The sequence below is a fragment of the Rhinopithecus roxellana genome, chromosome 8, assembly GCF_007565055.1.
Source record: "Rhinopithecus roxellana isolate Shanxi Qingling chromosome 8, ASM756505v1, whole genome shotgun sequence".
Taxonomy (NCBI): domain Eukaryota; kingdom Metazoa; phylum Chordata; class Mammalia; order Primates; family Cercopithecidae; genus Rhinopithecus; species Rhinopithecus roxellana.
The window spans coordinates 66529691-66555787 of record NC_044556.1 but is presented as its reverse complement, the minus strand read 5'-3'; the positions used below and the strand labels follow the sequence as shown (position 1 = coordinate 66555787).

The 26097-nt window shown below is 36.7% G+C and overlaps 1 protein-coding gene across 1 annotated transcript in view; it reads right to left on the bottom strand.

Moving 5' to 3' along the window:
* Nucleotides 1-26097, bottom strand: part of USH2A (usherin) — an 825608-nt gene that overhangs the window by 649956 nt on the left and 149555 nt on the right. The window contains exon 11 of the mRNA XM_030936493.1: nucleotides 25-220. Within this exon, the coding sequence (XP_030792353.1) occupies nucleotides 25-220 (196 nt within the window). The remainder of the gene's footprint in view (nucleotides 1-24; nucleotides 221-26097) is intronic.

Here is a 26097-nt window from a genome sequence, read left to right as displayed (position 1 = left end):
TGTAAACTTTTGCATTACACGTACCAATAACGTTTGCTTTGCACTTGCACTGGCCTGAATTTTGGTGACAGGTAATATCTCCATCCACTGTCCCAGAGGTATTGCAGTTACAGGGACTGCAGCCATCAGGATCCAACTCTTGTAGATTGTAGAATCCATTCTGGCACTGATTGCACTGTCTGCCAGACACATGTCTCTTACAATTACACTGGCCTCCAATCTAGAGAAGATACAACATTTTGTAGAATGATGAACGTATCTATTTTTAGATAATTTGCTCATTAGGTACAAGACAGGGAGGGAGGGAGAAGAAAACTAAATGTTCAACAGACAAGAAGGTAATAAGATATTTTTCCTCTTGACACACAACATGGGAGGCTTCAGCAGGGGGAATATATAGAACTGAATGAAAATAAAACCCATAGAAGTTAGTTGTATAAGAATAAAAGGGAAATGGGGAACTAACCATTAAATACTATATATAGAAATCAAAATATAAATACGTAGAGACTGAAAATAGAAAACAGTCAGCAGTTAATTTAGTCTTTAGGACACGACTTCTCTGTTTGTTTGTTTTTTTTGAGACAGAGTCTCAGACTGTCACCAGGCTGGAGTGCAGTGGCGCAATCTTGGCTCACTACATCCTCTGCCTCCTGGGTTCAAGCGATTCTCCTGCCTCAGCCTTCCGAATAGCTGGGACTACAGGCGCCTGTCACCACGCTCAGCTAATTTTTGTAATTTTAGTAGAGGCGGGGTTTCGCCATATTGGCCAGGATGGTCTCGATCTCTTGACCTCGTGATCCGCCCACCTCAACCTCCCAAAGTGCTGGGATTACAGGCGTGAATCACCACACCCAGCCCACCTCTCTGTTTGAGTCCTCTTGTTTACCGTCTCATTGATTTAAACTTGTTTTGTAAATGCTAGGTATTTAAATTAAGGGAGAATCTTTCTATAATGATATCATCCCATAAACAATATAACAATATTTAATGTTATTTGTTAATAGAATTATGTATGCCTATTGATACTGACCCTAATACAGTTTTTCTTACCCAACTCCCCTTTTCGGACTATTTCAGCATATGTATGATTCATTTTACCACATTAAATATATTTAGCTGATTTATATTGCGGTAAGAAATTCCAAAAATGTTTCTTGTTTTAAAGCGTTTTCAAGCAAAATAACAACTAAAACACTGTGCCATTTTACTCTTCAAGCATCTGATTTGAGAAGAATGAAAATACATAAAATATAGTGTTCATCTACTTTATGCATAGATAATACTATGTTGATTAAAGAAAGATAAGAACTAAACTCTTCATAAGCAGACATATGTATATAAAATGTCAAATAAATATGAAAAACTTAATATATCTTTTATAGTCCCTGACATTTTCCCCCCTGACTTTCTTTCACTTGGATTAAATCCAGCTCTTCACATTTGGAGGCAGAGTTACCATAGAGGGAAGTAACCTACTTGTGAAAAGATATTATTTAATTTATATTTAATTTCAAGGATATTTAAAAATATCTAGGTTGGGATTCAGTTACAAGATATAGGGAAGGACTTAGAAATTAAATAATTTTTAAAGACCTATCACTGCCTCAATTTTCCTCATCCAAGAAATAGAGACTCACTGGAAGTTTTATTTAAGGATAAATTAAGACAATTGATATGAAAATATCTAAGACTAAAAGATAAATGGTTATATGCAAACAAAATGTAGTTGTAGATAATAATGAACTTCAATATCAAAGATGCATATAGGTTTAGAAAGATGAGTAAGAACGATGAATTGCCTTCTTGTGCCTGGCTGTTTCTCGGTCTTACTCATATCTAGTCCAAAAGATACAAAATCATTACTCAAGACAGAGATTTGATTCAGCCTACAAAACTAAATGGCATTTATTGGTGGATATGTGTAACATACAGGCACATCACGAAAATCCAATAGGCCTGTCAGTACATACTTGTAACACTTCAAGTACATCAACCCATAACTCAGGCCTGAGTATTTGCTGGTACTTTACAGGTATCAGTCCTGTTCTCCAAACGGATGGTAAACACCTTAAGGCATTGGACATACATTACGTTTCCATCAAATAATAATCTTAAACATTACCCACATGTAAACAATATGTTTTCAAATAGCAAGGAAGCGTGCAAAAGGTAAAGAGAAATAAAAGTGCAAAAACATTTTCTTTTATATGTTTTATTATATTATTATTATTATTATTATTATTTTTGAGACAGCTTAACTCTTGCTGCCCAGGCTGGAGTACAATGGCGCGATCTCGGCTCACTGCAACCTCCGCCTCCCAAGTTCAAGAGATTCTCCTGTTTCAGCCTCCCCAGTAGCTGGGCCACCATGCATGGCTAATTTTTTGTCTTTTTATTAGAGACACGGTTTCACCATGTTGGTCAGGCTGGTCTTGAACTCCTGTCCTCAGATGATCTGCCCGCCTTGGCATCCCAAATATTTGGGATTACAGGCATGAGCCACGGCCCCTGGTCTTGTTGTATTCTTATTTACATGTAATGCATGTATCAGCTGGAGCATCCTTACCTTTTGAAATCTAGATAAGGCTGTCTATGACCCTAATTCCATTCCTGAATGACAGAAGTGCTCCTTAAGTTTATAAGAATTCTATGCGTATTGATCATTTCATAGTCGCCCTGACCCTACACTTCTGCTTCTTCCATTTTGAAGTCTTTCTGGCTCCTACCAGCACTGCCCTGTGTCACCCAGAGGTGAAACTCAGCTAATGCCTCAATTCCAAGAACTCTTGTTCAAAACAAACAAAGAAACAAAATGTCGTTGTTAACCTTTATTAAAGATTTGGGGTAAAAGAGGAATTAAATCATTACTTTGCAATTCATAATATCCCTTTAGTTTCCCCTACAGCTAGAGATTTTCATTGGCACTCCAATTATCTACCATCTCTGTGGCTTCTCTGTTCTTCCTCCTTGCTCTGCCATAAAGCATATCCACTTTTTTCTGTACACCTGACTTTGCATGGTCACTTTCTCACATACATCCCAAAAGTGTATATTATCGCCTTGATTCTTGCGAAAACCTACGTCTTATCCAGATATTTTTGTCAATAAAAACAATTCTTTCTATATGAACAATTCTGTCACAAATTAATAAAATAACAAGTTTACTCCCATTTCATTAATCTAAGTTTCTGTAACACATGTAGACTATAATTTCTGTATATTAACTATATCTTAAAATATAGTTTAATACTAAAGTAAGGCATTATTACTTTTAAAATTGTTAACTTTAGTCAGTTTCCCAAAATTCAACTGAAAATACCAAGTTTACTTCTGTAGATTCTATAGCTGTAGATTCTCCCTTTTTAATGTGAGAAAATAAAAATCTACTCCTACTCTAAAACCAATTCCTGTCCACCAAGAAGTAGAAAGAGAGAAAGGCATTCCTCTTTCTTTTAAAAATATACTTCCAAATCATAAGACACTCTTTGGTACGATCCTTCCAGGACAACTCTAGATTGACCTATTGGTTTTCTTTGGTCAAATACTAGCACATATAATGCTTGCATATAGGATTCAAACAGACATTTAAAAATGCCTGCAAAAGCACACCAGCATGGCGCATGTATACATATATAACAAACCTGCACTTTGCGCACATGTACCCTAGAACATAAAGTATAAATAAATAAATAAATAAGTAAATAAGTAAATAAATGCCTGCAAATTTAGAGTTCATTCTCTCTTGCTGGGCTTGGAACTCTGAGATCACCTTGTGAACAAGCTCATGCTATCCTGCTAGAATATTAGAGGTTGTATGGCAGAAAACTGAGGTGCCCCAGTGAACAGCCAGCTTGTCAACCACCACATATGTGAGTGAGGTCTTCCTATCTAACTGCTACTTGACCAGCTAGCTAATCACAGACAAATGAGAGAGCCCAGAAGAGGTTGGACAAGTCAGTGCACACCAGCACTGAGCCAAACCATAGAATCCTAAATAAATAAACAATTTTTATTGTTTTTAGCCACTAACTTAAGCAGCAAAAATTAATAGATGCAATATCATTGACCAGAACTTAAACCACATTTCTACACCTAGCTGCCAAGGAGGCTGAGAAATGTAGATTATTCTCTATGATCATGTGATCAACTACTATTGAGCTTTCTTTTACTAGCATGGAAGGAAAGACAGATAAAGCAGTACAATTACTATCTCTGGTAACAAACAAATATCTATTCACAGTTCAAGTCATGGAGATTCTCCTGCTCTTTACGGCTTAAAATGCAATTTGGTCTTAGAAATTTTGGTCTTGCCTGAATCACAGTTTTGACCTTAACATGCTTTCAGCCACAAGAGCAGAGGAAAGAAATGATCATCCTCATGAGATGTAGTTAGAAACTCAGAAATAGCTTTCATTAGTCTGGCTTAGGTCTTCTCTTCTTTTGCTAATTTTGTAAAGTAGAAGATATTTCTTTGCAGTCTTCATCCTTTCCTAACATAGGCATTTAGTGCTATTAATATACTACTAAGTCCTGCTGTATTGGGCATCTCACAATTTTCTTATGCTGTGTTTTCATTTTCATTCAGTTCAGAATACTTTTTAATTCCTCTTTGGGTTTCCTCTTTGAATCTTGGGTTATTTAGAATTGTGTGAGTTACTTTCCAAATATTTAGTGTAATTCCAGGTTGTTTTGTTATTGATTTCTAATTTAATTTAACTGCAGCCAGATAATGTACTTTATATGACTTGAATTCTTTTAAATCTTTTGAGGTTTGTGTTATGGTTCAGAATTTGATCTATTTTGGTAGATATTTTGTATAGGCCTGAAAAATAGGTGCAGTTTGCTGCTCTGTTGGGTTGAATGTTCCATAACTGGACATTAGGTCAAGTTGGTTGACAGTGTTGTTCTAATCTATGGATTTACTGATTTCCTGTCAGTTTATTCTACTAATTATTGAGAGAAGGGTATTGAAATTTTTGCCCACAAATGTGGATTTTACTTTCTCCTTCAGTTACATGAGTTTTTGCTCTGTGCATTTTGAAGCTCTGTTGCTGGTACAGAAATATTAAGAATTGTTATGTCCTATTGATAAAACGACTCCTTTCACAAAATGAAATTACCTTCTTCATCCTGGGCAATATTTTATCTTGGACAAAATTTCTAAAAATTCATGTTTTCTCATATTAATAAAGTCACCCTACATTTCTTATGATTAGTGCTCACAGGATTTATCTTTTCCAACATTTGCTTTTAACCTATTTGTGTCTTGTACTTAAATATGTTTTCTGCAAGCAGCATATAGTTAAGTTGTACTTTTTCCTTTTTTAACCAATCTTCCAGTCTCTGACTTTTAACTGGATTATTTAGAACATGTAAATTTAGCATTATTATTGATATGATTAGGTTTAAATCTATTATCTTGATATTTTCTTTCTATTTGTCGCATCTGTTTGGGATTTCTTTTTTCTTCTTCTTCTTTTTTTTTTTTTTTCACAACCTAGCTTTAAGTAGCATACTACTTCAAATAGAGTATAAAGATCTTACAATAGTGTACAATTGTCCCTTGAACAACATGAGCTATCATTGCGTGAGTATACTTATAAAAGAATTTTCTTCCACCTCTGCCAGCCCTGAGGCAAAAAGACCAATCTCTCCTCTTCCTCTTATTCCTCCTCCTCGTCTTACTCAAAGTGAAGATGAAGAGGACAAAGATCTTTATGATCCAGTTTCACCTAACAAATAGTAAATACATTTTCCCTTTCTTATGATTTTCCTAAAGATTCTCTTTTCTCTCGATTACTTTATTATAAGAATACAGTAAATAATATACACAAAATAAATGTTAATTGACTGTTCATGTTATCAGTAAGGTTTTTGGTCAACGGTAGGCCATTAGTAGTTAAGGTTTTGGAGAGTTAAAGTTAAACATGAAGTTTTGACTGTGTGGGAAATCAGTACCCCTAATTCCCATGTCGTTCAAGGGTCAAGGGTACTTCCTTTTCCCCCTCCTAATTATTGTGTTATTACTGCCAAACGTTTTACTTATACATGTTATAAAACCTTTACTATATTATTATTTTTTTAAAAAACTGTCAACTGTATTTAAAGAAAATTAAATCGTTAGAAAAATACCCTCCATATTTGCCAATGCAGTTGCCATTTTGGGTGTTTTTTGTTTCTTTGTGCAGATCCATATTTCCATTTGATACCATTTTATTTCCAATGGAAGGAATTCTTTTTAATGTTCCTTATAGTATAGGTTTGTGTGTGATGAACTCTTTCATTATATGTATTGCAAATAGTTTTTATTTGACATTCATCTTAGATCTCTTTCCTAGATATAGAATCATAAGTGCACTATTTGTTTCCTTTCATGGTTATAAGAATGTTGCCCCACTGTCTTCTTCTTTGCATTATTTTGGATAGGAAATCTGTTGTCATTCTTACTGTTTTGCCTATGTATTTAACATGTCTTTTTCCTCTGGCTGCTTTAGTATTTTATTTTATCATTAAAAATGTATCACTAGCTTTGAGCAATTCAATTATAATATGCCTTTTGTGATTTCCTTCGTGTTACTTATTTTTAGTTTTCTTGAGATTCATGGGTGTGTGGCTTTATGGTTTTCAGTCCTTACTGTACTTGGAATTTTTCAGCCATAAATTCTTTGAATATTTTTTATATTCCCAGCTCCACTCCACCATTCCTGTAGGGACTCAAATTACACATACACCAAGCCTCTAAAAGTTGTCCCACAGCTCACAAATGCTGTTTTCATTTTTACAAATGCTCTTTCAACTCTGTTTCATTTTGGATAGGTTATGACTTCAAGTTCACTAACTTTTTAAATATAATGTTTAAATATATTTATATTTAACATATATTATGTTTAAATATAACATATAACATAAATGTTTTATGTTTAATGCATAACCAATTATATCCACTGTATTTTTATTCCATACACTGTAGGTTTTTCTCTGGGATTTTGATCTGTAGGGTTATTTAGTACCTTCCATATTTTTATGTAACTTTTAAACTATGTAAAGTTATAATATCTGTTTCAATATACTGGCCTGATAATTCTAACGTCTCTCACAATTCTGGATCCGTTTTGACTGATGTATTTACATCCTCATTATGAGTTGTACTTTCCTGTTTCTTTGCATGCCTGATAATCTTTGATTTGGTGTCAGAGACTGTGAATTTTTTCTTGTTGGGTGCTACGTATTTTAATGCTCTTACAAATATATTTGAGTTTTGTTCTTGGATGCAGTTAAATTACTTGGAAACAATTCCTTTTGAGTCTTGCTCTTAAGATTTATTAGGTGGTATTGAAGTAGTTATCAGCCTAGGGCTATTCTCCACTATTGAATCTAGACCCTTTTGTGTACACTTATCCAATGCCCCGTGAATCATACGTTTTCTCTCCAGTTCAGCTAGTGGAAACAGGCACATTTCCCAGAACTACATGAGTGTCAACTATTGTTGCTTTTAGTAATTGAAAGTTGTGCTTTCTGCAGCCTCATACATGCAGTGATCAGTACTCAAGTGAATTCTTAAGGAAGATGCTCTGTAGATATGTGGAATTATCTCTGTGTTCCTCTCTCTCCTCTCTGCAAACTAACTACTTTGAATTCCTGAAACACTTGGCTATATCTCTTCAATTTGGAGAACCCTCTGAGCTCCATCTGGGTTTTCGCTCCCTAAGTCATGGACTGGAAATACTCTGAAAGCAGCAATCTGGGCCAATTGTAAGATTCACATAATTTATTTCCTATTTCTCAGCAAATATTGTCCTCATTGCCTGATGTCCAACATCTAGCAAACAATTATTTAATACATTTTGTCCTTATTTTTATCATTTCAAGTGGGAGGATAAATTCTATCACTCTCTTCAGTCAGAAGTAATGTCTCAAAAAGACATTTGGACATGGCAAAACAACTATAAACTCAACTTAAGAGGAAACTAGTTAACAACACTCAGAGAGAATTTTCAGGAGCTGCATCATAGAGTTCCATCGGGAAACATTTATTCAGCTGTTTAACGTAGCTTCAAGCTCTAAACCCAAATAACATAGAGCTCCAAAGAAGTTTGGCAGTGATACCTATGCTTACTATACCAGGAAAATGGAAAACCATGGATCAAAAACCTCATGCCATCTTTCAACTGTTCCTGTTAAGCAGCCAAAATTGGAATCCTGAAACTTCAATCCCCTCATCAGCACTACACTTTCTCACAGACAGACTCCAAAACATAGCAGAATTTGGATGGAGATTAGCAGAGGTGCAATGCACACTGTAATGTTCAGAAGCTTAAGAAATAGCATTATAAACAGGAGTAAAATTTGGAAATATACTGGTTGCTGTGCTTGTGGTTGGGAGCAAAGGAAGGGAAGAAAAAGATGTGTTTTAACGTAGTAACTACTCAAATAATTTAAATCTATAGTCTGTTGCTTTATAACTGTCAATTGAAATGGAAGATTTCATCTCAGTCTAGGTTACCACTATAAGATGTTGCTGCCAAATACAGTAAATTAAATTACAATCAAACTGATCTGTAGGAATACATCCTATTGTGATAAGAGAGCCAGCGCCCAGGAAGACGGAACTAAAGGATAAGTATATTGTACACATTCTGCTTTCTGATAAAGGATCCAACTTGTTAGAAATGGTGCATTCAAAGATTAATAAAATTAAGACATGATTTGCCCATGAGGAATACTAGGGCAGGATAAGTAAAAGTTATAATAAATTTATTTTCTTGTTTAAGAAAAAGGATATAGGCGTTAACTAAGAATGCCCATTGTTAGAAAAATATGCATCTAAATACATTTACTAAAATATAAAATTTTGAGAAAATTTAGATGAAGCACATGTCTTTTCCTCTTTTTCTCACTACTTCAAAATAACAGCAATTTAAAAAGTAGAACTCATAATTTTGATGAGACCAGCAGAGAAAACAACATGGGATAAATATATTTTTCAAAAATTTCAAAGTAAAAAAAATGAAATGAAGAAATATAAATAAATATTGGCAACGTTCTTGACTAATCAGAGAAACTGCAGTATGAGTGCAGGCTGATTTGAATTCCTAAAGCAAGAGGATCGATCTAGAAAACAGTTAATAGTAAGAGATGAAAACAATTACCAATTTTTGATAAAGTTCAGATCAAGCACGTGCCTTTTCCTCTTGATACTTCAATAACAAAATAGGAATCTTTAAAAATATAACATACAATTTTAATGAGGCCAGCAGAGAAAACAATAGGGAAGAAATACATTTTATAAAAATTTTGAAGACAGAAAATGAAATTAAGAAATAGAAATAAATATTGACAATATTCTTAAATAATCAGAGAAGTTTCAGCTTGAGTGTTGGCTGAATTGGATTCCCAAAATATGAAAACTGGTTTTTTACTACAGAATCCTTGAGAGCCTTAAGACTTGAAGATAATGAAACATTGAAAGAAGTAAGAGGATACACACAGGTCTAAAGTTAAAACAATGGTTCTCAACTGAGGACGATTTTGTCCCCAGGGGAACTTTTTAGTAGTCAAGGTTGGGGGGGACGAGTTCTACTGGCATGTAGTATACTGGCATGTAGCCAGGGATTCTGCTATACATCCTGCAATGCACATATCAATCCCTCACAACAAATTACCCAGCCCAAAATAGCCATAGTGCCAAGGCTGAGAATCATGAATTAGAGTTATTCTACATAGAAAGTATTTAGATTTTCAGGTCCCCTTTCAACCCCACTCAGCCAGCCAAACTAATCCTACTCCATAGTGACATCAGTCTTATTGTCAAGAATAATTGAAATTAACCAACTCCATAATGTTGGAACATCAACAATTTGTTATTGGGAGAGGCACAAGGTAGACATGAAAGGATTAAGTAAAAGTCTGTATAAACCGCCTCTTCCTTTTACCACTACAATTCCCCTTCTACAGGGTTTATGGAAATCCAGAAAGCTGGGAGCCAGAGTTATTTTCCATAAAGAGAAAACTGGCAGAAAGAAACTATAAAGATAAGAACTCTAGAACTAATATTTGAGCTTTTAACCAATGCAAAGAAAAACTGTATTGCTGCTCATAAATATGAGTAAAGGCCATTTTGGAAAGATTTTTACCATTTCTCTACAGAATGAAGCAGATTGCAAAATTCATCAAACATATATGCAAAATATACAACATGAATGACAGAAACAAAAATAAAGGACGAGGACGAAAAACGATAATCCAGATGAGGAAACAAACAATGCAGGGAATAGAGATAGAAGAAATCATCAACTAATAACAATTTAATAAAATACCTCTGTTATCCTCAGAAGATAAAAGTTGCATTCATTAAAAAATATAGAAACAACAACAATGCCTAAAGGAATAAACAATCGGTGGAAGAAAGAATTCTTAAATATTAAAAATATAGAGCCAGGCATAGTGGCATGTGCTTATAGTCCCAGCTACTCAGGAGGCTAAGGTAGAAGTATTGTTAGAGCCCAGGAGTTTGAGTCCAGCCTAGACAATAAACCAAGATTCTGTATCCAAAAAAAAAAAGCTGGAAAAAAATCTCAAATAAAAGATTAGAAGAGAAAGTTAAGAATATACTTCAGAAAGTCCAATATTAATAATGAGATGATTATTTTATGTCTAGTAGATGCTCAGCAAAAATTATTTTGAGTAATTATAACTTTGATGTTTTTCTAGCATTCCTTAGCTTACAACAACAATAATATCAACAACCTTTTGAACACTTACAATATTGCAGGCAGATTGCTATGATATTTTACACATGTTTTCCTATTTGTGAATAAATTACCCTGTGAAGTATTATACTTCCTGTAGACAAACTAACAGACGTCTCTAACATAAAAGGGAAAGTAAGTGACATAACTTGAAGTAAAATTGAGAGTTCTGTGGCTGCAGTCCTGCCTGCTTATGCACCATGCTATTGTGCCTTAGAATTTCAATTACTCCTGTACCCTGAGACAGTAGTTGAGGAGTATCTCAACTAAATGGTATAAATTCCTGAAATATTAGGATTATGTGCCATAATTACTAGTCACAGTATTAACTATGCTCTGAACAACCTAAATCTACCTAAGTCTTCACTTATTTATCAATAAAATGAGCATAATAATATCTACCTCATAGGTCTGTTGTCAGGATTAACTGAGATTATTAATGTAAAAATATTTAGCATCATCTCTGGAACATAGTAAGTGCTTGGTAAAGATGAGGCAGAAGCATTACTCTGTATATTTCACACTGGTATAGAACAAATAGTGGGCAGGAAAATTCATCAAATGATTGATAGCCAAACTTCTTTCAATCCTTCTAAAGTACTTGATGGATGTGGGGCAGTACTTGCAGAGTGAAAGGGCCAATTATTTGCAGCTTGCACAAAGATCCCATAGGCTTGGGACATTCCTACTCTCTCTTCTGCTCACTTCAGCTATACAGCCCCTCTTCTGAATACATAAGGGGTGCTCCCACCTTATGGTGTTTGCATAGGCTGCTCCCTCTGCCTGGTCTCTTCCTCCAGATTTCCACATGACTAACTACCTTATCTCCTTCAGGTCTCAAGTGAAATGCCATGTTTTCAATTAAAAGTCCTTTGGCTGCATTTCCAAAATTGCAATTCCCTTCCTTAAAATGGCACTCTCAAAGCCTTTTACTTTGTCTAGTTTTCTCCTATAGCACTTAACTTAGTAAATAAGTTTACTTATTTTTATATTTATTGATTGTTCTTTCTCTTCCGACTCCCCAAATGACTTTACAATGTAAGCTCCAAAGTGGCAGGAATTTTCATCATTTTATTATTTGTGAAAATACATGAATCTTCATTTTACAGAAGAATTTAAACCTTAGAAAGATCAAACTACTTATTAAAAGTGGTGCAGTTACTGATAAGGTTTGGCTGTGTCCCCACCCAAATCTCATCTTGAATTCCTACGTGTTGTTGGGGGGTGGGGGGCCAGTGGGAAATAACTGCATCACGGGGGCAGGTCTTTCCTGTGCTGTTCTCTTGACAGTGAATAAGTCTCACAAGATCTGATGGTTTTAAAAACAGGAGTTTCCCTGCACAAGCTCTCTCTTTGCCTGCCGCTATCCATATAAGATGTGACTTGTTCCTCCTTGCCTTCTGCCATGATTGTGAGGCCTCCCCAGCCATATGGAACTGTAAGTCTACTAAACCCTTTTTCCTGTATAAATTACCCAGTCTCAGGCATGTCTTTATCAGCAGTGTGAAAATGGACTAATACAGCTACTAAGTGGCCCAACTCTGAAATCCATGTTCATAACCCCTATGTTAAATTAACTCTGCTTATCATAAGCTACAAATATAATAATAGCAACAGGAACAGTGCTAGACTCAATGAAGTTTAAGGCATGGCCTATACCTGTAAAGAGCTGAAAGCACAGTGGAAGAATCAGCCAAGCATTCTAATTGTTATTTTGTGAATTTCTTTGCTAGCACTGATGTTCACTAATGTTTGCTTCATATTGCCTTGTAATCACACCCAGGACATCATCATTTTGGACCATGAAGCAAAAGTCTGCTGGCCCAGGCTCTGGAGCAATGGTGGATATGGACAGTCAATTGGGTGACAAATGTCACAATGAATTTGGTAGGAAGGTTACTGACAACAGGAAAGAGTACAATCCTGCAATAATTACCCTAGTCAGTTTTCTTTACATTAGGAGATGAAATTCTATGAGGGCGAATTCAAGGCATCAAATATGATTTCTTGCACATGTGTGAAAATAATCATTTTGTGCTTAAAGGAAATATGAAGCATGATTTCAATATTGATAAATTATATAAACACAGTTTTTATTAGTGGTTCTCTATATAATGGTTGCCATATTTTAGGTAATTTGAAGCAACACTTTTAAAACAGTAGCAATATAAATATATGTCTTTATATGCACTCATCTGTCTGTGGGAGAGAAGAACTAATGTTCTATAGATTACGCATTCTCTCGAAACTCACTAAAACCCAATGAGGCAATGTTGATATTGCTAAACAAAGTAAAAATTGGGAAAGCAAACTGAAGAATGTAGGAAGGAAGTCTGTCCCGGAAATTGAGTGGTAGTTCAAGTGTTTCATTTGAGCAGAAAATAAATATAAATGAGGGCAAAAAGGAATCATTTCATCAATGCATACATTCTTCTGAAAATTCTTTTCTTTCCTAGATAACATCATAGACTTCTCTTTTATAAAAGTCTCTAACTCCTCTTCTTACTTTCTGGAGAATTTATTATTTCACATTGTTTTATACATCCACAAGGTATGCACCCTGTGAGTTTTAAAAGGTCATACTACACTAGCAATACCTCCCAGTTTCTATACTTTTTCTTTCAGAATTGCCATCACTAACCAGCTATTGTATACCGAATGGTATCTGCCAGTCTGTTCCTCTCCCCAATCTGTTTAAAAAACTGCTATCAAATTAATTTTCATTCATTCCAATGTTTTTTTTTTTTTTTTTTTTTTTTTTTTTTTTTTTTAAGAGACAGGGTCTCACTCTGCTGCCTAGGCTGGAGTGCAGTGGCAGAAACATAGCTTACCATAACCTCAAACTCTTGGCCTCCAGCAGTCCTCTTGCCTCAGCCTCCCAAAGTGCTAGGATTACAGGCATGAGCCACAGTGACTTGCCTCATCTACTCTAATTCTGATGATAATACTCCTACGGTAAGATGGTGAGAATGAAACACCTGGGTACACAAAAGAGGATGCATTTTCTGTAAGTAAAATTAAAATAACTAAATTTAGTTAAAGTTGCTTTGCTTTTAATTATCACCAAGTACTAGCAATTCTAAACAACGTTTGTGATACAATACTCTTCCCCACTGAGGTAGATTGCTTACACTGCCTCCCACCTACTTGGTACACCTCTGTGTCACTCCTGTGCTCAGAAATATTCAATAGCTTCCTGTTGCCTAACTAGTGAAGCCCAAATACCACGAGGTGGTTTCCACATGTCTCTCCAGTCTCACATACCATTACTAACCCTACCTCAGTGACAGCCCCAGAGTTTCTGTAGGAAGGGCAGGGTGGCCAAAAATATTGCTCAGGGGATTTATCTTACAGTTGCATTTGCACATCAAGCATCCCGTCCTTACTTAGAATATAGAGCAATTTTGCATGACTTTATGAAGGACAGTAGTGTGAGGAGAGGAGTGGATGTGGGGGACTTGATGCTTGCCAAGCAAATTTTATAGTCCTACTGTGTATACAGTGGCATATTTTCTGCAAATAACAATAGTCTTACTTCTTTCTTGATATTCATGGCTTTTTGTTTTTTCACTTTGTCCTACATTAACTTCGGTTACAATTTTGAATAGAAGTTATAAGAGCAAACTTCCTTGCTTTGTTCCTGATGTAGTGGTAAAATATTTAACATTTACTGTTAACATAATATAAGCTGTAGGGTTTTTGCAGATGCCGTTTTCAGTTTGAGGAAGTCTCTTCTATTTCTGGTGGGCAGAGGGTATTTATCAAGAAAGTGTTTCGACTTTTTTTTTTTTCAAAGTTTTTTTATCTATTGAGATGATTACATGGGAATTGTTTTGTATTCTGTTTATGTGGCGTACTACATTAATTGATTTTCAGATGTTAAACTAACTTTGCATTCCTGGGAGAAATCCAATCAGCCATGATGCATTACCCTATTATATATTGCAGGATTCCATTTGCTAATATGCTGTTAAGGTATTTTATATCTATGTTCATATGGAATATTCTAATGGGCTTTTCTTTTAGTGCTTTGTTATGTTATGGGATTAAAGTTAGGTAGCCCTCAAAAATGAGCTAGAAATATATGCTCCTCCTTGGTTTTCTGAAAGAGTTTTTGTAGAACTAATATTATTTATTCTTTTATGTTAGTGGCGAATTCACCAGTGAAGCCATTTGGGACTGAGATTTTCCTTGTTGAAAGGTTTTTAGATATGAATTAAATGTCTTTAATATATGTGGGGATATTTCTATTTTTGTTGTTAGTTTTGTGTTAATTTGTTCATTTCATTCAGGACATCAGATTTATTGGCAGAGTTGTTCATAAAACCATATTTTTTAATGTTTATAAAATATACAGTGACACTGATGCCTCTTTTTAACATGTCTGATGTTGGTAGTTTGTGTTTTTGATGTTGGTAATTTGTGTTTTCTGCTCAAATTTATTAACCTTTTCAAAGAACAAACTACCGAGTTTCTTCATTTTCACCATTTTTTGTCCAATTTCTATTTGATTAATATCCATTCATGTTTTATTAATTGTTTCTTTTCTTCTACTAATTTTGCATTGTTCTTTTTTTCTTTCCCATCGTCAGTCTTCTGGGTAAGAAAACAGCTTCACTCTAATGTCCTGCCTGCTACTTGTTGACCCGCACATTTTACTATTCATCCCTGCTCATTTTTAGTTCCTTTCTTCCCAGATTCATAAGAGACTTAAACTCCCAGAAAAATGCTGGGGCTAGGGTAGGTAGAGGAAAAGTTATGTTTGTGTAACTGAATATTGTAATGAGTAGGCAAAAAGTGAAGGAAGGATAGACATTGATGGGCAAGATAGGTTGAGAAAGAGGGAGAAATGGAAACCATAGCCTACAAAGACAAACAACAAAAGAGCTTGGGCTTTCAGGTTTTTTTCATGTATTTCATATGTTCAGCTTAAATTAGGCAGTAAAAGTCAAAAGAGACTCCAGGGGAATCAAGATCAATGGTTATGTGGCCACAGAACTCTTGGATCTCTCTAAATCCCAGGATAAAAGCTGACAGAACTAAATAGCAACATAACAACAGCAAAGCCATTAAAAATGTTTATAACAAAACTAAGTGACCAGCTGTGCCCAGAAGCCTCCCAAAAAAAAGAAGGTAGGCACACACCACCAACAGTCACAAAACCTGCATGGCATCAGCCCCTGTATAGGAGAAAGCAGATGATAGTAAAGGGGTGTTGGACTTTTGAAAGACCTGAATACGAGAGAACCCAAAGTTCAGTGAGCCAGTTGGAAAATAGGCACCTGAAAATAGGAGAGGTTCTGCTGATCCAAAAGCCAATGACTGCAAGAGTTCTGCAGTGGGAACTGAAGAGCCGAGGGCAATCTAGCTTTCATGGACTCTCAAAACTCATGACCAGGGCACACTTCCACAGCAAGGACCCACGCTGAGGAGAAATCATTGAGAGTGGATGGGTAAGGGTGGTTAAAATAGGATATACTTAAAGATAAAAATTCTGAAGTTAGGATGGGTTTCTCATTGACAATGAAAAAAAAAAAAACCTCACATAGTTCATTTAAAAGTAGTAATAATAAATAATACATTTCAAGGTTAAATTCAATTGAACACTTCCTGAGTGTTTCTGTTATTCACTGTAATACACATCTTGATACGCACAGTGCGTGGCATATAGGAGCATCCCTATATGTGTTTGGTGACTAGATGAATTATTTACAATTAAATGCTATATCACTGAAATATTTTTAGGAGATATTATCAAATACAGGAGTTATAGAAATCACAATTTCTACTTAGTTTTGGCAGAGAGTTAATTATGACTTCTTAAAAAGAGAATGCTTACCCCGAATTGTCCTCCAATCCAAAAAAAAGAAACAGTACACATTCATAGTTTTTAAAATATTTGACTCAATAAAGCATACATGCTATTGTTAAATACCAAAAAATTTTGAATATACAAATCTATAGTCAACATGTGTTCCATGTATTCCAAAGTTGAGTCTTTTGATTGCCCACAACCAAATACACCAGACCTAAAGAATTAAAAGTCCCTAAAGTTAAAGCCTAGGAATCTTCATTTTAAAAAGTTCTGTTGATGACTTTTATGAACACTAACATTTAAGAACTATTGTTTTAATACTTGCTACCTACTCTGCCACTGCACCAAGTTAATCAGTTCACAGGGATTCAGTCGTACTCTGGTTTTCTTCTTAGTCATGCATCTCATCAAATTGTTGGTAGGTCCATCACTGAGCCTCAGAGAAACATAGCCTTTCTAAACTTAGCCAGTATTGAAGCAGTTATACCTCTAAGCATCTGAATATAAGTTATAGAAATAGACTGATTTCAGCAACACAATTTTAGAAAAAGCATTTATGAAATATCTAATCATTTGCAACACTGCTGGTGCTTACACAAAAAATCTTTATCTATATTTATTTGTCTATATTTATACAGTATATTTTACTTGCTAGGAGACTTCTCAGCCCTAAGATGTGGATTCTGAGACTTACTACCTATTTCTAGTACAGATACGATAACTTTTTCCCTTAAGCTTCTGCCTCTCTAGAGAAGAAAAGTCCACGTTAATGTAACAGGCTACCTTTGTAAGGTACTCATTCCACTTCAAAAATAAATAAATGAATCTGCAGTAGGTTCTGCCACATATAAATGTCATGAATTGGAGAATGCCAGGTGAATAATGTACATCATAATACTTGTTTCCATTTAAGTGTTTTGTGATCCTGCTGTTTATCATCTTGTTCAGCTGTCGAAAATATTCATTTGAGAAGAAAAGCTTCTAAACTGGTGTAAAACCAAGATGTCTTTTCTTTTCCATTCTACAATGCCTGTCATTTGTCAGGCTGGTATATTTTTATAGCTCCCTTCCCCCTCCAAAAGCCATTTCCAAGAAACTGCTTTCTAAACTTCCCCACGATAATCTCTAAGGAGTGTACAAAAAGGTAAAATTCTGAAGCATGCTCAAATAAAACTATAGTAGGAAAGGAATATATTTTTTCTCAATCTTTTGAGTGTTCAAGACAGAAGGAGTGTAAAGAGGTTCCCCACATACTGCTGTTCCCAGCAATGGTTACATACTTGAATGGTTTTAAGAGGAAGCAATGTAATTATAGTCCTTCTAGTTCTCAAAGGGGTATAATTTCACATTGCATTATTCTCTCTCTCTCTCTCTCTCTCTCTCTCTCTCTCTCTCTCTTTCTCTCTCTCTCTCTCTTTTTTTTTTTTTTTTGGCTGGTTTAGGTCTATTTCGCTCAGAGGATATAAGCTCTAACGTGTAAAAGATTCAGGTAATATATGTCACCATGTTAAATTAGAGCATTTCATAAATGTCATCTGAATGGCACAACTATACAGTGTGGTCTTACTGTAATTTGCTGCAAAATTAATATAGTAGTTATTAACAAGATGGTGTTTTGACTTTATCAAAATGAAAGATCTCACAGTAGCATTTATTTCTAACATGAATAAATGTATTTTCCATGTCTATAGTTAATGTTGTATAAAGATACATTTTCAGAAACTTAACTCATTTGGCTTAACTATCTTTTTTGTTTCAGTGCAAGTGGTAAAAGTTGCTAGAACTTACATAGGATAATGCCTGCTTAATATGTTAGTTAATTGAATACTTGAAAATATAAATTCCAAATATATTTTGAGCAGAAGGTATCCATCTGAGATGATAAGGAAAACAAATAAATCAGGTTTTCTAAAAAGCAACTTTACAAAATATTTAAATTTCTAGGTTATATATGTAAGATAAGTGGAATCTCTATTATACATTAAGCACTAAGGGAGGTACATTAAATCTCTAATATTAACCAAATCTCTATTTGAGGAATGTGTTGGTTCCAATAAATTAATTTGTTGCTCCTTAATATGAACATTGCTATTTCCTATTTAGGAATTTTGTTTACTATTTAGGATGAAATTAATAGGATTTGATACAATAATTCACAAACAAATGGGTATGTTTCCTTCCTACTTTTGGATAGTGTAAGTAAATACCCAGTTTAGCAATCAGCTGTAGGGTTCCTCTTAAGTGTTAAACACTATGCTGAGTGCTAGGAACACATTTTTAGGTAGGAACCCTATGTCTCTAACATCCAGCTGGGCATGAGCTTTGGAAATACACAAGTTTTCAATTTCTGCACAACCTCCTTATTACTTGTGTGATATTGGAGGAGTTACTTAATTTCCAAAAGGCTAAATGTCCTCAACTTTACAGTGGATAAATTAATAACTGCTTTACCAGCTTTGGTAAGGACTGAATTAATGAACTAGAATGCTTGGCATATTTTTGTACATGATGAGTGCAAGACAAGTGGAACCTATGAGAATCTTACAGACTAGTTTCTGTCCTCACACACTTTTAGCAATATGCTAATCTGTCTTGTACACCCCAAAATGCAGCACTTCATACGTGGCACCAAAACAATATGTGGGTAAGTCGAGGTAGAGACCAGGTTCTTTGGCCCAACAGAAGCTGAGACAGCATCCAGTCCAGGAGAATATTAGGAAGGCTCATCATTGACTCTTTCTTGAGTTTTGGAGTGTCCTTGCCTCTAGAAATGATCAGCACATTGGTTTAGTAGATGAGGAATGAAGGAGGCTGATTATATTCTGTTCCTCAATAAGCCAGTGTACTAATCTGTTTTCACACTGCTGATAAAGACATACCTGAGACTGGGCAATTTACAAACGAAGAGGTTTTACTGGACTTACAGTTCCATATGGCTGGGGAGGCCTTACAATCAGGGCAGAAGGCAAGGAGGAGCCAGTAATGTCTTACATGGATGGCAGCATGCAGAGAGAGCTTGTGCAGTGAAATTCCCATTTTTAAAACCATCAGATCTCATAAGACTCATTCATTATCACAAGAACAGTACAGGAAAGACCTGACCCCATGGTTCATCCATTTCCCACCAGGACACTCCCACAACATGTGGGAATTATGGGAGCTATAAGATGAGATTTGGGTGGGGACACAGTCAAACCATATCAGTCAGTATCATCAAAAAGCACAAAGAGTCACTATGATGTAATGAATCATTTGTTTAAACAAACTTACTATTCTCATATCTATATCTACCTACTTATCTACCTACATATCTAAACAAAAGTTGTTTTTACCCTTTAATCACAACTCCAGGAAACTATATACAGCCTATGGTGTCTGTTCTTGCTAAAAGTCTTAAAATACCCGTATTTTGATATTGCTTTCAAATCTATGACCCCTCAGCATCTTCTATGCAATTAATGCTCTTCATGCTTAATTTCACTCCCAGCCCCTCCTCTGGGAACATGTAGGGGGCAGTAACTGTTTTCTCATTTCCTTGTTTCCGGGGCTTCTCTGTCACATGTGTTCATGAGCAAATCTTTTCACCTTGCACACAAGCTGTTTCACCTCCCACATCCAATTCTCTCTTGCTGATACATGCTGCTATATGTGCTTTCACAGGTGCATCTACAGCTATTACAGGGTCCACCTCCAAGCAGGTACTTCCACCAATATTAATGGCTTGGCACACCTGAGATTCTGATGAGGTACTCTATTCTCAGAGGTCCTCATTAAAGAGATGCTATCCCGTTCTGTGTGTAGAAAGGAAGAGAATTCCCTTTCACTCTTGGGCTACCTTCTGTTGCATGTGTATTGAGCAGAGATGGCATACTCCCCACCAACACTCATTCTCCATAGTCTTCCATAGTACACAACTGTAGCTGCAAAGTGGCTACCCAGCTAGAGACTACATGTCTTCAGCCCTTTATGTAACTAGTTAGCAATGTGACTAGCTATTATCAATGGCATGATAGCAGAAGGGATGCACACCTCTTTTGGGCAAAAGCTTTTTAAAAGTGGAAGTTGTTTTCCACATTGTCTTTTCCTTCCCTAGTTAAAGGCAGATCCAGACAATGAAAGGAGCATGTGTCTGAGTTGTCATACAGAGAAGATCCAACAAGGAGGTAGGAACAGCTGTCTTGGAGAGGTTATATGAGCAACAAATGAGCCCGTATATTGTTTGGGTCACTAGATATATGGGGGTTTGTTACATCTGTCTAGCCTATTCTAACTACATTGCTATTGGTAGCAATGCAATGGGTCCTGTATCACTTTATCTTGCACTTACTAGTTAAATCAGTTCTTCCAACATCCAGTCACTACCTAATGCTTCTGCTAGTGTTATTATGGCTATTTAAGGCTATTGAATCTAGTCTTAAATGCCGGAGGTATTAGTATTTGACCAATTTTGTATACCCAGGCCCTTGCAATGAGCTTGTTCCCAAGAAAATGTCAGATGTGTCCAAACATGTGGAACTCAACATAAACTGGAGGCTAAGACCTCACCTCAGTTACACCTCCATCTATTTTACTTTCAGGCAGTTTGTCACAAACTTGATTCTTGGATAACTCCCTCAATACTAACCTTTCTATCCAGCTAAGATTAATTTTTCCCTTCTTTTGCCATTTATACCCCAGGACCTTTGTTCCTGTCTTTGTAAGTCTCATCCTCTACAATCTCAGAATAAGCAGATATTAGTCAATTTACCATCTCTATGAGAAATATTACTACTAAACTTCCCTAATTCTCTGAAAGAGAGATCATGTGGCTTGTGCCAAGACCTTTATGTCTCTATTGAAACTCTGGGAAAACTCCCCTCTTTTCACATCCTTCACCACGTCAGTGTATACATCCGATTGTACTATTCATGGTCAGGTTTCACATAAGCTAAGGAAACTTATGCATTAATTATTTTTTTCTATTTGTACACTTTAATATTTGAGTCATATAAAATACAAGAATATACTTCAGGAAAGTTCACACGATGACTTTTGGACATGTTATGGTAATTAATGACAAATACCTAATTTTGAACAGAAGAGACACCATTAATGAACTGCAGAAAAATGGTACATTATGCAGAGAAGGTATATTCTGTTCAAACTTTAAATGTATTTTTTTTAAATGCTCACTTCAGCAGAACAATCAATTTTCATGAGTAGGGTCTCTGTTCCTTATTATTCCATCTTCCATAGGTCAGACCTAGAAACGCTTCCTTCACTGATGCCTTCCATTCCATCTAATTCATTTCAATCTCAATCTCCTTTCTTATTAATCTATTTTTAAATATCTCTTCATCATTTCTTTCTGTTCTGGTGCTATTGCAGTAACCTATTGATGCTTTGCCGAGCAGTACAATCTGCTATTCTTCTCTGTTTTTATATAATTACAACTATACTTTTGGTTTTCAGACAACTTTTTAATTCCCTTATTTGTTGTTTTTATTTCCTTTTAAAAATGGCTATTAGGCTATATACTCTAATTTTAAAGATAGAGCCTAGGGCACAATTCAAGCTTAACTTAGTTTGGACAACTTGGAAAACCACTTGCTTTTAAAATGAGATTCAGAGGATGGAGCAAAGTAAACCCATAACTGACCAAGTGTATACATGTGCTCGTGAGTACACACTCACACCTCTCCCACCCCCATCTACATTCAGCTTCTTTGGTCTACACGTCTTTGATAGACAGTGTTCTGACTCCTTGGTTATCAAAAAGTGGTTCACAGACTGGCAGCAATTGCATCACCTGGGAACTTTCACAAACATAAAATCTGAGCCCCAACCCCAAACTTCCTGAATCAGAATCTGTCTTTTAAAAAGATACCTAGGGGCGGAGCAAGATGGCCGAATAGGAACAGCTCCAGTCTCCAACTCCCGGCGTGAGCGATACAGAAGACCAGTGATTCCTGCATTTTCAACTGAGGTACTGGGGTCATCTCACTGGGCAGTGCCAGACAATCGGTGCTGGTCAGCTGCTGCAGCCCAACCAGCGAGAGCTGAAGCAGGGCGAGGCATTGCCTCACCTGGGACGCGCAAGGGGGAAGGGAATCCCTTTTCCTAGCCAGGCGAACTGAGACACACAACACCTGGAAAATCGGGTAATTCCCACCCCAATACTGAGCTTTAAGCAAACGGGCACACCAGGAGATTATACCCACACCTGGCTGGGAGGGTCCCACGGCCACGGAGCCTCCCTCATTGCTAGCACAGTAGTCTGCGATCTAACCTCAAGGCAGCAGCGAGGCTGGGGGAGGGGCGCCCGCCATTGCTGAGGCTTAAGTAGGTAAACAAAGCCGCTGGGAAGCTCGAACTGGGTAGAGCTCACAGCAGCTCAAGGAAATCTGCCTGTCTCTGTAGACTCCACCTCTGGGGACAGGGCACAGCTAAAAAACAACAGGGGAAGCAGCAGAGGCCTGTGCAGACCCGAACGACTCTATCTGACAGCTTTGAAGAGAGCAGTGGATCTCCCAACATGGAGGTTGAGATCTGAGAATGGACAGACTGCCTGCTCAAGTGGGTCCCTGACCCCTGAGTAGCCTAACTGGGAGACATCCCCCACTAGGGGTAGTCTGACACCCCACACCTCACAGGGTGGAGTACACCCCTGAGAGGAAGCTTCCAAAGTAAGAATCAGACAGGTACACTTGCTGTTCAGCAATATTGTATCTTCTGCAACCTCTGCTGTTGATACCCAGGCAAACAGGGTCTGGAGTGGACCTCAAGCAATCTCCAACCGACCTACAGCTGAGGGTCCTGACTATTAGAAGGAAAACTATCAAGCAGGAAGAACACCTATACCAAAACCCCATCAGTACGTCACCATCATCAAAGACCAGAGGCAGATAAAACCACAAAGATGGGGAAGAAGCAGGGCAGAAAAGCTGGAAATTCAAAAAATAAGAGCGCATCTCCCCCTGCAAAGGAGCGCAGCTCATCCCCAGCAATGGATCAAAGCTGGTCAGAGAATGACTTTGACGAGATGAGAGAAGAAGGCTTCAGTCCATCAAACTTCTCAGAGCTAAAGGAGGAATTACATACCCAGCGCAAAGAAACTAAAAATCTTGAAAAAAGAGTGGAAGAATTGATAGCTAGAGTAATTAATGCAGAGAAGGTCATAAATGAAATGACAGAGATGAAAACCATGACACGAGAAATACGTGACAAATCCACAAGCTTCAGTAACCGACTTGATCAACTGGAAGAAAGAGTATCAGCGATTGAGGATCAAATGAATGAAATGAAGCGAGAAGAGAAACCAAAAGAAAAAAGAAGAAAAAGAAATGAACAAAGCCTGCAAGAAGTATGGGATTATGTAAAAAGACCAAATCTACATCTGATTGGGGTGCCTGAAAGTGAGGGGAAAAATAGAACCAAGTTGGAAAACACTCTTCAGGATATCATCCAGGATAACTTCCCCAACCTAGTAGGGCAGGCCAACATTCAAATTCAGGAAATACAGAGAACGCCACAAAGATACTCCTCCAGAAGAGCAACTCCAAGACACATAATTGCCAGATTCACCAAAGTTGAAATGACGGAAAAAATCCTAAGGGCAGCCATAGAGAAAGGTGGGGTTACCCACAAAGGGAAGCCCATCAGACTAACAGCAGATCTCTCGGCAGAAACTCTACAAGCCAGAAGAGAGTGGGGGCCAATATTCAACGTTCTTAAAGAAAAGAATTTTCAACCCAGAATTTCATATCCACCCAAACTAAGTTTCATCAGTGAAGGAGAAATAAAATCCTTTACAGATAAGCAAATGCTCAGAGATTTTGTCACCACCAGGCCTGCCTTACAAGAGACCCTGAAGGAAGCACTAAACATGGAAAGGAACAACCGGTACCAGCCATTGCACAAACATGCCAAAATGCAAAGACCATCGAGGCTAGGAAGAAACTGCATCAACTAACGAGCAAAAAAAACCAGTTAATATCATAATGGCAGGATCAAGTTCACACATAACAATATTAACCTTAAATGTGAATGGACTAAATGCTCCAATTAAAAGACACAGACTGGCAAACTGGATAAAAAGTCAAGACCCATCAGTCTGCTGTATTCAGGAGACCCATCTCACATGCAGAGACACACATAGGCTCAAAATAAAGGGATGGAGGAAGATCTACCAAGCAAATGGAGAACAAAAAAAAGCAGGGGTTGCAATCCTAGTCTCTGATAAAATAGACTTTAAACCATCAAAGATCAAAAGAGACAAAGAAGGCCATTACATAATGGTAAAGGGATCAATTCAACAGGAAGAGCTAACTATCCTGAATATATATGCACCCAATACAGGAGCACCCAGATACATAAAGCAAGTCCTTAGAGACTTACAAAGAGACTTAGACTCCCATACAATAATAATGGGAAACTTCAGCACTCCACTGTAAACATTAGACAGATCAACGAGACAGAAAGTTAACAAGGATATCCAGGAATTGAACTCATCTCTGCACCAAGCGGACCTAATAGACATCTATAGAACTCTCCACCCCAAATCAACAGAATATACATTCTTCTCAGCACCACATTGCACTTATTCCAAAATTGACCACATAATTGGAAGTAATGCACTCCTTAGCAAACGTAAAAGAACAGAAATTATAACAAACTGTCTCTCAGACCACAGTGCAATCAAACTAGAATTCAGGACTAAGAAACTCAATCAAAACTGCTCAACCACATGGAAACTGAACAACCTGCTCCAGAATGACTACTGGGTACATAACGAAATGAAGGCAGAAATAAAGATGTTCTTTGAAACCAATGAGAACAAAGATACAACATACCAGAATCTCTGGGACGCATTTAAAACAGTGTGTAGAGGGAAATTTATAGCACTAAATGCCCACAAGAGAAAGCTGGAAAGATCTAAAATTGACACTATAACATCACAATTAAAAGAACTGGAGAAGCAAGAGCAAACACATTCAAAAGCTAGCAGAAGGCAAGAAATAACTAAGATCAGAGCAGAACTGAAGGAGATAGAGACACAAAAAACCCTCCAAAAAATCAATGAATCCAGGAGTTGGTTTTTTGAAAAAATCAACAAAATTGACAGACCGCTAGCAAGACTAATAAAGAACAAAAGAGGGAAGAATCAAATAGACGCAATAAAAAATGATAAAGGGGATATCACCACCGACCCCACAGAAATACAAACTACCATCAGAGAATACTATAAACACCTCTACGCAAATAAACTAGAAAATCTAGAAGAAATGGATAATTTCCTGGACACTTACACTCTTCCAAGACTAAACCAGGAAGAAGTTGAATCCCTGAATAGACCAATAGCAGGCTCTGAAATTGAGGCAATAATTAAGAGCCTACCAACCAAAAAAAGTCCAGGACCAGATGGATTCACAGCTGAATTCTACTAGAGGTACAAGGAGGAGCTGGTACCATTCCTTCTGAAACTATTCCAATCAATAGAAAAAGAGGGAATCCTCCCTAACTCATTTTATGAGGCCAACATCATCCTGATAC